We start from the raw sequence: 14,671 nt of genomic DNA, 5'->3' as shown, positions 1-14,671 counted from the left end.
TATGCATTGATGAGATCTCCTCACAGTTTTCTCCAGACCGAAGAGGCCCAGTTCCTGCAATCCCCCCATACGAGAGATGCTCCAGACACGAAATCATCTTTTTGACCCTCTGCTGATTCCCCCCACTTGTGGACACAAGCAGGAACTGCAGCTCGCTCCTCCAGTCTGATGGGGTAAGATGTTCAACATGTGTTATTGCGAGGGCTTTCGCCACGATGTTTTCCGGGAGCACAGCACGCTAGTGTGCCCCAGGCCTGTGAGGTGTGGGATGCCGCCCTCCCCTGCCGGTCTCCAAAGGAGAGCGCGGGACTAAGCTGGGCTGGGCGAGGCACCTCAGCCACTGCCTTGCCCCCTCCACCCGGGGCACCGCGGCTTCGTCCCGCCACACCTGCACCGCGGGGCCGGGCCGGGCAGCCCCCGCCCTGAGGGGAGCCGTGTCCCGCGGAGCCCGCTCCCTGCGGAGCTCACTCTCCCCGCCATGGCGGCGGCAGGCCCCTCCCGGCATGCCCGGCATTTCCCGGCCGCGCTGCCTGGAGACGGCCGCCGGGGCGGGGCGGGGAGGAGCGGGGCGGGAAGGGGAGGATGCTGCGGCCGCCGCGGGGCGAGGCGGCGGCAGGAGTAGCGGTGCTTGGCGGCATAGAGGATGCGGCGGCGGTGGTGTCGGCAGCAGCAGGCGGAGGAGCGGGGAGCGATGCGGTGCTGCGCGGCGGGGCCGTGGCCGCACAGCGCCCTCACCACGCTCCTGCTGACAGGTCGGTCACGGCGCGTCTCCCCGCGGCGAGCGGTGCCGGGCCCCGCTGCTCCGCGGTGCCCCCTCTGCTCGGGCTCCGCGTCCCCTCCCGGCGGAGCCGACCCCCGCCTCGCCCTCCGGCTGCGGCTCGCTGCGCGCCCCGTTCCCGCCGCTCCGTGCCCCGCCGGGCGGGGCCGGGCTGTCCCAGCATCCCGGCACGGCGGGCGCTCCGCGGGCGGCGCGGGGGCGGCGGCCTGCGCTCCCCGCCCCGGGCCCGCCACAGCCCCTCCCGGCACGGCGGGGCCGCGCTGAGGGCCCGGGGCCGGCGGGTGAGGCCGGGGCGGGAATACCGGGGGGCCCGGAGCCAGGCCTGGCCCAGAGCCGCTGGATGGCGCGGGAGGCTCCGCTCCCGGGGCCTGGGCCGGGCCCGCTGCGCTCCTCAGCTCCCTGACCTGGCGCCTGGTGCGAGGGACGGGCTGTTGTGACTACGGGGGTGTCTTTTGTGTTGCCTCTCTTCTCCCTTATTTCCAATCTTGACCACTAAGTCGAACCGGGCCAGAATTAGGCATTCAGAAAAAGTCTTGATCCTGGTCCCTAAAAGCGAAATAATAGCTTTCATGCGCTGGGCAGGTTTTTGCCTACAAGATTCTTCAGAGTGAAATACATCAAACAGCTAACGCTTAATGACAGCCAAGCCACAGGACTGCCTTTGTGAGACTTGTTACACCAAGAGTAAGGTAACAGCAAGAAATCTATTCGGGTTCTTTTGAGTTCTGAGAGGTCAGTGCTGTGTTATCTGCAAGCACTCTGCTCTATATCCTCTTGAATAGTATCTAGGTGCCCTCCTAGTACTTTTACTTGTGACCATACTTGTCATAGGTCATTGGCAGAATTGACGGGAGGCACTGGATTTGTTAAAGATGTGGTAAGAACTTAAGTGTGAAGTTGTTCAATGAGAGGATGGAACTTCATTTGTTAGATGCAAGACACTGCTTTCCCCTTACATGGAAATTTTTCCTGCCTCTTTCACCTTCCCCTCCATGACTGATCATGGGATAGCAACCAAGCAAGAACTAGGACAGTTTAGAATAAACTTTCAGTATCAACTGAAATAATGTGTTTTAAAAATGTCAGCCAAATGATCTTCTAGAAAATGAGTTGTGAGCTTAATCCACAAGTCCTTTCCAGGCTGCATGGTAAGGGAAGAGGTCTTAAGGTTTTTTCATGAGAACTTTTCCACTTAGACCTTTCTAGGGTTGGCTCAGTAAGATTTCAGTAGTTAAAATTGAAGAATACATGGTTTGAAACTTAGGTAAAAAAGAAGGCATGAAGTTTAGTTCAGTTACATTATTTTAAGAGATATCTATATAAAATTTATTCTTTGGCAAGGTGGAGATTTGTAGTATGTTCCTGATCTGAATGAAGCTGTCCCAGGAGCTCACCTGAGCTCTGCTCTATTCTCCCTAAGTAGAGAACTTCCAGCCTCATCTGCTGGCTCCAAGATGAGCCCAGCATGAAAATCCTTTCTTTTGAATCCTGATCTTAAGTAAACTCTCCAGTACTGTAGCATTACTTAACAAGGCAAGAGACACCTTACAGACAAAATGGAACATGAGTAGTAGCACAGGACTTGTAAATAGATTTCTTTTAGTTCTCCTCAACTGATATGGATTCCTTTTTCCCATTTGTGTTGTAGCACTTGATCTACAAAAGAAAGTTGACTTATGCTTTTTGCATTTCTTAAAAATTTATAAAAAGGCTTTCTGGAGGAGGATACCTGCTGGTAGAAGTCAGAAGGGTTGTCTGCCCTATCCTCCTTGAGGAAAAGCATTATTTCAACATCCAGGGATTTCATGAGAATTAAGAATTTGGAGGTTGAATGAGTGATTTCAGTTGCTCCTGGGGGTCTAGTATGGGGCTCAGATTGAAGGTATTGACTCTCAAATGCAAGCTGATGCTGCTCCACTGCTAGAAAACATGGGACTTTGCTGTGAGAGTGACATGTAGGATTAAGCATTTCTACTAGAAACTAGTTACTTCTTTGATTCTAGCTTTATAATAGCAGACTTCCTAGAAGTTTGCTGAATTATGCTGGTAGAGCTGTCTGTCATATTAGGTTGGTAGTGCAGTGATTTGCCCCCATATTGTGTCTCTGCAGAGAAAGTGGTTATCAAAATGTTGAGTGACTGTGGCCAGTGGTTTTGCCCTATATTTCTGCACTTAGAGTTCATTGTCAGTGCCCATGTTGTCTTTGGAATCTCTGTTTCATCCCAGGAATAGGGAGTTGTAGAGCAATGGAGCTGTTGTCTCCTTTCCCTATAAAGGGGTTAAAATAGGGAAGAAGCTCATTAGTTCTCACTTTGCAAGCTGTGGTTATGTGGTCACATTAATTTGTCATAAAGCTGCACTGATGCCAAAAAGCATTCTCCAGTCCTTGCACAGCTAGGGATTATTTGCTGCTTCCATTGGTGATGAGCAGCTTGTACACTGATACTGGGGATTGGGTCATCTGGCTCAAAACCAGTCGACCCACAAAAATAGTTCACTGAAATATGTGTACTGGCCAGGACTGGTATGGGATTGTTTGTGCTGGTGTGTGCTAGGTGATGAAGAATGTGCTGGAAATGCCCCCTTTGAGCAGGGCTGCAGACATGCCCTTTTAAAACAGCTGTGAAATCACTGGCTGGGGCAGGGATCCAGGAGGCTGAAGCACATCCCTGCGCTTGTCCTGCTGTTGACAGCAGAAGTGCTGTTGGCAACACTCCTCTGCTCAGCCACACCCTGTGCAAGGAGGCAGAACATTTCACAGATGGTCTGGTGTTTTCAGACTAACACCACAGCACACCTGCCCTTTTTCCTGTTGTGGGTGCAATCATAAGGGCAGAGAAGCAGGTTTCCTTCAGGGAGCCTCTGGATATCTGTCTGCCTATGAAGATGCTGCCTGTACTACTAATCTGAGCCAGGTCAATACATGCAATCTACTGTCAATAGGTACTTACTTGAATAAGTAATTACAGGAGGGGGAAAGTAGCCATTCCATTAATATGCTTTTCATTACAGAAACACATTATTTATAGGCAGTACATGGAGACACATAGAGAGGTCCTAAAGCCAGACAATAGGAAGTCAGCTTTATAATAGAAGATGTAACTGTTCAGTGTGTCATTTTTGCTCCTTAATGTTTTTAGGTTGGTTAGAACTTCATTAAGGTACTTCAGGAGTTGCAGTGACTGAAGTGAAACCCTTTTTATAGAAAAAAAATTATTTCCAATCAAACTAAGAAAAAAATATTTAAAACCTAGACAAGAGGTTTTTTTCAGTATCTGAAGAGCTTTTGGATTCTTCCTGAATAGGTGATAAATTTACAGCAGTCATTATCAGTGTACTTTCCTTGGCAGGCTTTTAGAGGAAAGGAGAGAGAGTTTCTAGTTTTGATTCCTTAGGAATTTTGTATCTAAATGTTGTTACAGTTGCAACACAAACAGCCAAAATGTCTTTCAAATCTAGGTTATTTTAGTGACAGTCCAAGCTATGAAAATGAGGAGTTAGAAAGAACAGACTACTGAGCAGACAGAAATCTTAGCTTATTGAAATCAATGACTTTTCTGAATTCCTTAGTCTTTGAGAACAATTGCCACCTCAAAAATTTGGAATGTAATTTCAGGGATACCCTGATAGTTCATATGAAAAGGTGATAGAAATGTAGGAGACATCTTGGAATAGCAGGCCACCACGTGGTCTGGTCATACCTCTTGGTAACACCATGGGCCTACTGAACAAAGGTGAATAAAAATAGAGCCAAGAAACATTTCTAGGGTTGATTTGGGCTTTTAAAGAGTAATAAATGGAATGTAGAGGGACCTGAGCGATCTGCAATGGAGAACTAACACAGATTAATTCCTGTTTCTTACATTGTAGCTATTTTTGAAGAGGGTTAGAAAATATCCAGTCTCAATGTGAATTTCCACTGGGAGAATCCCCTTTAATTCATAGTGAATTTCTGCTGTGTTCTACAAAGTAGGCAAGAGGACAATGCATGGAAGTTGGAAGAGGAGGGAGAGTAGGAGTGTAGGTGGGTGCTGCAACTTCTGCCTCCTTTATTGGATGATGTGACCAACTGGGCAAGTGTGCATTGTGGACACCAGTGGATCCTCAGTATCTGCCTGGCTACAAGCTCTGATTTCAGCTGTGGCAGAAAGCACCTTGCAGATGTTTCTCTCTTTACAGATGTTTCACTTCAACTTGTATTGTCAGTTCCCAACTGTTCTGCTGTGTGGTTCTCAGTAGTCCTTCAGAAAAATGTGGTGTGTGTGGATCTGCAGTTCCAGCTCAGAATGCAGGAGGGAGGGCTGGCCAGATGGGATTTGTGATAGAGGAATGCAAAGGTAGCGTTTTGGAGCAGGGTTGTGCTGAAAGAGAGAAGGGGCAGTGTAAGCGTGGCTGAGGCTCTGGTCTGTGGCATCAAAGTAACAAGCATGTGTTTATGTCAGGACCCAGGGGGAGGTATAGGAGAGAGGGGTAGTGGCAGAGTTTGAGAACTGGGGCTGTGTGCTGCTTTAATAGTGGGGGAGATGGGCTTGAGATCCTACTTCAAAGAAGGAATAAGAGGATAGGTAGAAGTGAAGGATACTATGTAGAGGTCAGAGGGCAGTGAAGGAATGGGGAAGGTAAACTTGGTCCATGATACTTGGGCCCTTTTCTGATTGTTATGTGGTCAGAAACTGCTGTGGGTCTACTCTCTGTTAAATATTCAGTTGTTAAATATTATGCAAATACACTTTAAAAAGGGGGAAAAGTCTAAATTAATATGTGTGATTTTTATAACCAACACAATTATAATTAAAGAATAGTTAAAAGAAAAGATAATGGGAGAAAGAAGAAAAAACTGATATGCTTCACCTGGGCATGTTCAAGTCCCAGGCACAGAGCTATGAATTGCTCCTGCTGTTGAAGGCAGTGGTGGATTCTCCAGCAAATGTGGCAACATGTGTAACAGACTGAAGAGCCTGACACTATTAATATTTTTTTCATTGTGAGTACAAGGTTGATTAAATTAATTCTAAACTGTCTCTTTGATAAAATGCATAGTTTGAATGCCTGCATTCTGTAGTATAAGGTCTCTTTTGTCATCCTTTAATCATATTCAGATGCTCCCAGAGCCTTCCTTGTGTTGTCAGTTGCTTCTTGAAGCTCTGCTAGACAGAGCATTTGAACAGTGATCGTTTCTGTGTCAAGTACAAAAATAAAGTCTGCCTGTTCCTCCTTGATGTTGCTGTTTGTGTCAGCTGTTCTAGTCAGTGTTCTGGTGAAAACTCTGTTCAACCTGACTTACATGTCTAGGTTGTTACCCAAGCTGAGCATCCCTGAATTGTGTGCTCACTGTGTATGTTTGACATGCTGCTGCCTTTGTTCCTGGTGTGCAGTTTACATTTTATTCTATTGAACTGCACATAGGTATAATAATTTTGACAAGAACTGTGGTAACTCTAATGCTATTCTCCATTTAATAATTCAGTAATCTAATCTTGTATTAATTGTTTTGTCTGGTACTGGTGCTAGTTTGTAGCTGATAAGCTTCTGATTGCCCATCTCATCCTTTTGGAATAATGGAACAACTTTATTTGAGCTTTTTAGGAATTTCTTGGGTTTTCAAGAATTACTAAAATTTACACAAAGTCCTATGCAGTACTAAATTTCATAGACCCTGAGATGTTATTGAATTAAGACTTGCAATATATGCAGATCAGTTCAGCAGGGAAAAAGTTGTTAGAAACGTTATTGTGTTGGTATGGTAATTATTGCATTAATCAAATTATTACTTTTAATAAATAAAATTAAAAACACGTTAAAAATGCTATTTTTAATTATACTTCATCCTCAATTCAGTTTTAGATGTTTTATGTAAATTATCAATAATAAATATCTGTCTTACATGTATGATTGAGTGTGGTGTATCTTTATTAATTACTGGCTAAGCCAGATCTGTTTGATCTCCTGAATTCTGTTTGGAGAATGTCTTGTTGCTAATTTAATAGCTACCTAGTGTAACAGGTCAGAAGCCTTCACAGATGTTTAGGCTCCTTTCATGTACTGTTCATGTTTTCCAATAAGTGTTCTTTTCTTCATGCAAACCAGTGCATCTGTACACAAGTACTGCTCCTTGATGTTTCAGGTATTGCCACTTTTGCAAGGACATTAAGATGCTAATCCAAAAACATCTTTGATCCAGGATTTGACATGACTTCTCACTCCCAAACTATTTCAAAATTAAAAAAACTACTCATCATTATAGCCACTTCCCCTTTCCTAGCATCTGACTGCAGTGCCTTCCCTCTCCACTTTCAGCTGGCATGTAACTGTACAGCTGGTATACCTCTTATTCATCACAGAAGAACTGGAACAAAAAGTGGGAAGTGAGGAGGGAGCTTTCTCAGGCACCTCTGCTGCTGGTGAGATGGAGGCTTTCTGCCAGCTCCACAGCTGATTTCTGTCTCCAGCAATCATTTGCTCCTTCTTGCATTTAAAGCTTCCACCTTCAGCTGCATGTATCCAGCTGATTCCTGGCTGTTTCTAGTTGTGTGGGAGGCAGGCAGCCATTTTTAATGGGTTCTTCTTTCAAAATTGATTGTTGGTTATGTCTGCAAGGTAATCAGCCTCATGTGTCTTTATATAAGCCTCATTATAAAAGCAGAGCTTGCTTATATTACTTTTCCTACTTTAACCAAAATAGACTACTTCAGTGAAAGCTACTTTATATATTTCTGCCTGTATGTGACGTTTTGCCAGTGCAAATATATTTATTAGAGAATGTTCTTCTTCATCTTTGGCATCAGTACAATTATGTGAACAGAAGTGTCTGCAGAGGTTTAAGAATTTAGTGTGAACTTAGCATATTTGGAAAAATGGGTGTCAAAAAGATTATTATATATTTATAGATTCATACCAAGGATCTCTGTTTTTTTGACCTCTTCCTAAATTCTAAAACCAAAACATAGTGTAGAAGATGTCTGATCCCATCTGATCAGATTGTTTGTGGAAGTCTGTTGATCTGACTAATTTTTTTGCATTTGTTTTATTCTGAAAAGCTTTTTTGCTAAGCTCTGCTGATGGCAATAATGGAACAGTTAACTGGACGACTAAGCGAGCCCACAGTTATGTTATCAGCAGAATAAAGGCTGTTCAGAAGAATGGTGAGTTTAGGTTGTAAATTTAAGTACCCTGTTGGTTCAAGCAAACCTGCTTTTAATATTACTCTTGCTTTTCCAGTCATGTCCTTGTTTTAGGAGTAGGGTGCTATTTTACGGTAAGTAATTTGGAAAACTTTACATTTCTTCAATCTTCAGGTATTCACAGACCTGTGTGTTCTTGTTAGTCTTCCCTGACTTTTCCTGTTCCTGTAGCTTTGCTTGAAATAATGGCTATTTGTACCTAATACTGCACATTTTCTTATTGTGGCTGATTGCTTGAAGGTACTTCTGCAGGTTGCTTAATACAATAACTTCTCTGTAACAATTTTTAAAAGTCTTCTCACACATGAATGTAAAAAGACTGTTTTACTGTCATTTATGCAAGTACACGTCAAATACCGTGAAGAAGCTTTGCACTGATTGCTCATCTAGGCAGACAAGCTGGACTGGCCTCCAGATCAAGTTATTTCTGGGATTGTGCTCCATCTGCTGAATATCAGTGGGGAGAGGACTAATTGAAATTTCTAGAAGAAAAAACAACCTCCAGATGAATTATTTCCTGAGGATCATCAACATACAGGTTGCAATCAACATGGAGGTTGATGAAATGAACCTGGAAACTGGAGATGGGGGTTTTCTGTTTCTGGTGACAGGCTTTGGGATGCAGGCTGATAAAATCCTGTCTGAATTCCTGCTTGTGCCTGTGTTCAATACCTATAAGGAGATCTTGGGATCTACAGAAAGTCCTCCAAGCAATCTGGAAACAAGAAAGAGGAAAGCAGTGCTGTCAAGGTAGCTGATTCTAGCAGGGATCTGATGTGATCCTAAATAATGAAGATTCTTAATTTCCTGTTATTAGTTTTACAGAAGCTTTTCACAGTCCCTGAGACTTCTATCTACCACAGGGAATTTGCCCAGACAATTCACAGCTGGCAGTCTGCTGTATTAGTTTAGTATCCATTTGTTAAGTATATTCAGTTTCATCCCTAGATCACCCAAGGTGATAATTACACATTCATCTCCACTCTTGGGAAAATAATCATGGGTTTAAAAGCTTGTGAAGAAAGTAGCATTTCACTTGTTTCATTATTTCACTTGTATAATTATTTCACTTGTTTCTTTATCACAGTAGGGGTAGCTGTAGTGGACTGAAGACTCATCATTTTCCTTCTGATTTTGAAGAAACTTCTTGGGGGAAAAGGAAGGCATATCTGACAAGGAGGGCAAGAATTTCTGAGTTCTTAATCACCATACTTTTGTCATTATGTGTTGGTCATTACCAAATAAAGCAGGTTTCTGGGTTTTTTCTTGTTTCTTCTGAGATGTTTCTAGACTACCACCGAGATCAGTGTTTTATATCTTCATCAAGTCCTTACTGGCATACTTGTTTCAGTAGCAGGGAATGTCTCATTGCTAGGAGTGAGCAGGCTTTTAGTGGTGGGAATAGGTTTCCTAAAGCAGATAAAATAAGTGTTCTATGGGGTTTTTCAGTAACAGTACTATGCTTGTTTCTTTCTGAAATAGTTGCTTATGGGAAAAAATTACACATTTTTTCACTGTTCTTCCTGTTTGAAATGGATTTTCATTGTAGAGGAAAAGCATGAGAAATGGAAAAATGAACTTTTCTAGGTATTTGATGCATTTTCAGCCAGTCACCATATTTTTGTCAGCTCTTCTGTTCTATTAATGTTGCTTTTTAGCTTTTCTTGAAAATATTTTGGAGGAAATTAGTTAACTTCTTTGTGCTGTTTACAGCTCATTCACAGAATTGAGTGCAGAGGTTTTTTGAATAATAATTTGATAATTTTAAGTAAATAAATCAATGATCTTACTGTACACAAGTCTACATAATGATAATTACAGTAACTGTAATTAACTACACAGAATTATAACAATTCAAATTTCAGGATCATTTTAATTTTGTCATTAAGATGAAATTATTAGAAAGGTTCAGTATTGTGTTAAAAGTGGTTTTCAAACATGGGAAAAACCAAGTACTGTGGAATATGATCAGTATTATATCCAGACCTATACATTCTGCAACATTAAGCTTGAAGAGTATGTAATTAAATGTGGATATCCACATTGCAGATGTCTGCATCTCCTCTCAGATGTAGCCTGGAATCTAGGACATGATTCAACTCATTTTACAGGAGAAATCAAAACAATCAACCCCTAGAAGCGTCTGTTTCTTCTCCACTGACTATAAAAGGAGCCTGACTAACTTAGGGGTGGATGTTGTTTCTGTAGGCATCTAAAATTAGGTGAGAGAGATTCCACTCAGAGTACGTGGTGCAAGGGCTGGAATGCCTGTGATTAATGCCTAATTAGTGGTGCCTTTTTAAGCAGCTCTCAAGTAAGAAAGTTGGTATAATAAGGCTGGAGAAATTATACCAAGATTTAAAAATTACACCAGCATTAAAAAATTATGAGCGTTTTCTCCACATTTCAAATGTGTCCTGCTTATTGATCCAAGTGTTGAAATTAGCTCCTCTGGGACCTGCAAGTGTGTTCCTATGAGTTTGCTACAATGACTCTGAAGCTTTTGGAGTCTGTTTTCCCAGCACCTCTGTGTGGCCTATAATTTGTTTTTGGAGATGTAGTTTCTCATGAATTTTTTTCCAGTTTGGCAAGCAAGGCTGGTAGCTGTGTGTGGTATCTGTGGCTTACCATCTTTATCTGCTACTTTTGTAATCTTCATCTCACTGATAAAATCTATTAGTAATGATCAGTTCTTTCAGGCCGCTAAATTAAAATTCTGTTGTAATGAAATTAGTAATACAAGCTACAGTCAATCTTATTAAGACACCATGAGAAACACCTATTAAATCAGTATTCTTACAGTTTGAAAATGGTTGGCTTCTTATCCATCTAATTTTTTGTAATGATTTCTTCATTCGTCTAATTCATTAAAATATGTATGTAGTTCTGCATCAAATATGTTATATCTAAAAAAACTATGCCCTTGTCAATCAATTTTGTACTAAATAAAAACACCTATTGTTTTTACATATGCTGATTGTTCTGAATTAAGGTTTCTTTAGGTTTTTGATCTTCAGTCCTGTTAAACATGGCTTTACTATTTTTTTGTTTGGTAGAAGTTTTACCTGACTGGCCTATAAATAGGAACAAACTTATCCTTTTATTTTATCCTTCTACAAGCCCAAGATCTTCAGTAAAGAGCTCTCTCACCAAAGTTTGAGGTGTTTTTACCCAGGTGGTCTGAGAAAGTCTAGCTTTAAGAACTCATAAAAATCAGCTGAAATAATTTTGTTGTGTCCTTTTCTGCACAAGAAGTGAAAAATCTGCCATTTCTGTTCAGTGGGGAATGAGAACTGTCAATTGGTAAGGTTCCTCTGTATTCTCTGTTGCTGTCTTTATGTAAAATATCAGGAAAACATGATTGTATAATTCATTTAGTGTACTTTTATTAATGTAATATTACAAATAAAGCAACTATAAAATTACAGTAGCCTTCCTCATTTTTTAAAATTACAATAAAAATAAAGAGCTTATAACATAGGCAGTTTTGTTTATTGCAGTCTTGGAAAGGATCTTGTTGGGCTAAGAGGATTTGCTCTGTGTTCTGTTCTTAAATCTATGTAACCTTTTAAAAACCTTATTAACAGGTGTCTAATATTTGTTGCTTTCCTTCTCCCAGATGCCTGCATTCCTGTTGAAATGCATGAAGTTATCTAGAGCATGTCTCATTTTTGCCTTTTTTCTGTCTCTTATCTCTCCTTCTGCTTTTCAGTGTACACAATTCTGTCTAAGGTGCACTCTGATCGGAATGTATACCCTTCTGCTGGAGTTCTGTTTGTTCATGTTTTGGAGAGAGAGTACTTTAAGGGGGAATTTCCTCCTTACCCAAAGCCTGGTATGAGATGCTAAGATCTTCCATACTATATGCAAATACAGAGAAAATGTTGTTATTAAAATTGAAGTCTATTTAACATACCTTGTGGTTCAACATGTAAGATAAACAAGACAGGTTTTAGTTTCTATTGAAATATCTTCAAATGAAATAAAATGTGTAGTCTTACACTTCTAAATTATTCCAGTTTGTGATTGTTTGTGAAAAGATGAATATAATAGTATATTGTGAAGAAAGGTACTTAATTTGGAAAGGTGTATATATACATTATAGATATCTGATGTTAACTGTTTCTTCACTTTTGCATTAACTATGAAATTGGCATTGTAGAAATGCATTAATTATGTCTGTTAAAAATGCTATTTATCTGGTCACTGTTACAGACATAGTATGCAGGCTATATGAAGGAGCAATTTGAAAGCATGTAGTAAATATAAGGCAAAATAGAAGATTAAATCAAATATGAGACTTCATAATACTGTTTTCTTTCATTTTAAAAAATAGTCCTTTTCCCTCACCTTTCTTTGTGTATTTAGGAATAGTTTAATGTTAGTAAGCAGATCGGTTTTAGAGAAGGAGCTGTGATTTCCTATGTATGGTTGTGCCATACACTTAAGCTAAAACCTGGTCACTACAGGTTGGAATGTGTGTAAGCAATCTGGTAGGGGTGGAAGAACATTCAGCCACACATGCTTATCAACAATGAAAAGGAATAAATGTATTCAATTTATATAAATTACTATTTTTGTATAAGAAAAACCTATGTACAGTGCATGCATAATCAAAGCCTATTTCATTAATAAACTTTTAAATTGATTTGAGGGTGTTATTAGTAAGACTCACTTTAAGGAAAAAATAAGCTTCTGTTAGCATTGGTTAAATTCTGAGTAAATGTGAGTAAACTCAAATGTTTTTAAAATTTCTTCTCATTGTAAAATATGTATTTTTCTTGACATGGATACTTGAGTGTCTCACAGGTGGCTTTCAGAATTTTCCCTAAATAATTTGTGGTGCTGGGAATTTGTCTAGAGCAGGATACTAGTAATGCCAGGCTGTGGGTTTAAGCTCTGTATGCACCATTTACTTAAGAGCTGGGCTCCATGATCCCTGTGAGTCCCTTCCAACTCAGAATATTCTGTGATTCTGACTGCAATGGATTAGATTACTGGGACATCCTGAGAGAATTATGAGGGAAGTTGTGTTACACCCAAGTAGTGGTTTGGTCTGGTTCTGGTTCATTTTACTCAACCAGATGTGTACCTGTATAGTTGTTACCCTTGAGCAACACATCTCAGTCTCTTTGTCCCTCTCTGGAGGAGATGAGAGCTGTTCATTCTTGTCTGGGCTTGCTTTCTGCTTTCTGTGCCAGTCTGGCTGTTATCTTCTTTCATCACTTGTCCTACAGTGCTGCTGCCCTCTCAAAGCCAAGATGGTGTGCAGGGTAGAGGTGTCTGTGAAGGTTCAGAATGGATTTGACTTGAGTTTTGTGCCTCAGCTGGACACTGCCTTGGTGGGGGATTTGGTAGTGTACAGTCCTGATTTCATTTACAAAAGCTAAAATAAACTGAAATAAAATCCAGACTTTTATAAGAGTATCAATAAGAGCCACAAGAACTGATGTACTGGTTTTACTTGAGGGGCTTTTACAGATTTCAGCTGGACCACTGAATTTAGTAGCCATCTGTGGTTCCAGTTCACAGGAATGTCTGACCCTTTTGTGAATTAATTTATCCTCTAAATTAAAATGACTGCCAGACTATTGATGCCGAAGACCTGTACGTGTATCCTAATGCTAACAGAAGCTTTCAGGCATTATTGATTACATAGCCACTTTTTAAAGTGCATTGAGGACTTGGATCCATCATTAAAAACATAAATAAAAGTAAGTTGGGAGGGGGAATTAAAAGGACTGAAACCTTTGTGTTTTTGTAAGGAGGTTAGATTCAATTTGAGGTGGAACTGAACTCTAAAAATCACATGTGCTAGTTAGTGAACGTGAGTACTCAGCCAAGACTCTAGGAAGTACCTGCACATTGTGTCTGCAGTTGATTACACCTTCCAGGTACAAATTTCTTAATAACTGTAAGTGCTAAGTGATAGTTCACTTATTTCTGATATGGTAAAGGTTAGCAAATTTTAATTTTTTTTCTTCTTAGAAAGGTTCAGAAAACAAGTGCAAACATAATACGACTTCCTAGTTGAAAAATTAAAATCAAAGCATTTAGCATTTTCTTGTAAATATTCTAACATGATTTCTTTTATCTAGGTGAAATAAGTAATGATCCTATAACGTTTAATACCAATTTAATGGGTTACCCTGACAGACCTGGATGGCTGCGCTATATCCAGAGGACACCATACAGTGATGGAGTGCTATATGGCTCACCAACCCTAGAAAATGTGGGCAAGCCAACCATCATTGAGGTATTTGCTTTCAAAAGTTCAAGAGTCCCTCCTTGTTTTTGAGTAGTTAATTTCTATTCATATTAAAGTTTTATTCAAAATACAGAGCAAAAAACCTTTGTAAACATCTGTACTTGAAGAAGAACTGAATTGTAACATTCAACCTAGATATGAGTCAGACTTTTCCCCACTAGAGGAAAGTGTTCAGTCAATAAGCAGTTGTGAGAGGGGTTTTTTTGTTTGGTTTTGGTTGGTTGGTTGGGTTTTTTTATTTGATTGGTTTGGGGTTTTTTTCAATTATTTTCCATTAAATATCCCCTTGTGACTTGCTCATGATTATTGATAGGTTTTATTTTAGCAGTTTTTTGAATTTAATTCTTACAAGTGTGACAATGACAAAACTGTATTTTTGAGAGTTAGCTATTCAAATGTTTAAAATCACTAGTTATTCATGGAGCAGCAATTCAGAAGGGAAAA

The 14,671-nt window shown here is 40.6% G+C and overlaps 1 protein-coding gene across 12 annotated transcripts in view; it reads left to right on the top strand.

The window, feature by feature from the left end:
* SGCE (sarcoglycan epsilon) overlaps positions 1–14,671 on the top strand; it is a 452,776-nt gene that overhangs the window by 421,459 nt on the left and 16,646 nt on the right. For 6 of the 12 annotated variants that reach the window (XM_079301017.1, XM_079301015.1, XM_079301016.1 and 3 more), the window contains exons 2-5: positions 607–752; positions 7,816–7,920; positions 11,672–11,794; positions 14,058–14,215. In XM_079301017.1, coding sequence (XP_079157143.1) covers positions 644–752; positions 7,816–7,920; positions 11,672–11,794; positions 14,058–14,215 — 495 coding nt within the window. In that variant the 5' untranslated portion in view covers positions 607–643. The remainder of the gene's footprint in view (positions 1–606; positions 753–7,815; positions 7,921–11,671; positions 11,795–14,057; positions 14,216–14,671) is intronic. The other 6 variants (XM_079301014.1, XM_079301013.1, XM_079301021.1 and 3 more) reach the window with 2 other exon arrangements.

Source organism: Erithacus rubecula, assembly GCF_903797595.1.
Source record: "Erithacus rubecula genome assembly, chromosome: 3".
NCBI lineage: Eukaryota > Metazoa > Chordata > Aves > Passeriformes > Muscicapidae > Erithacus > Erithacus rubecula.
The sequence above is the reverse complement of the archived record's forward strand: the minus strand, read 5'-3'. Positions and strand labels throughout refer to the sequence as shown.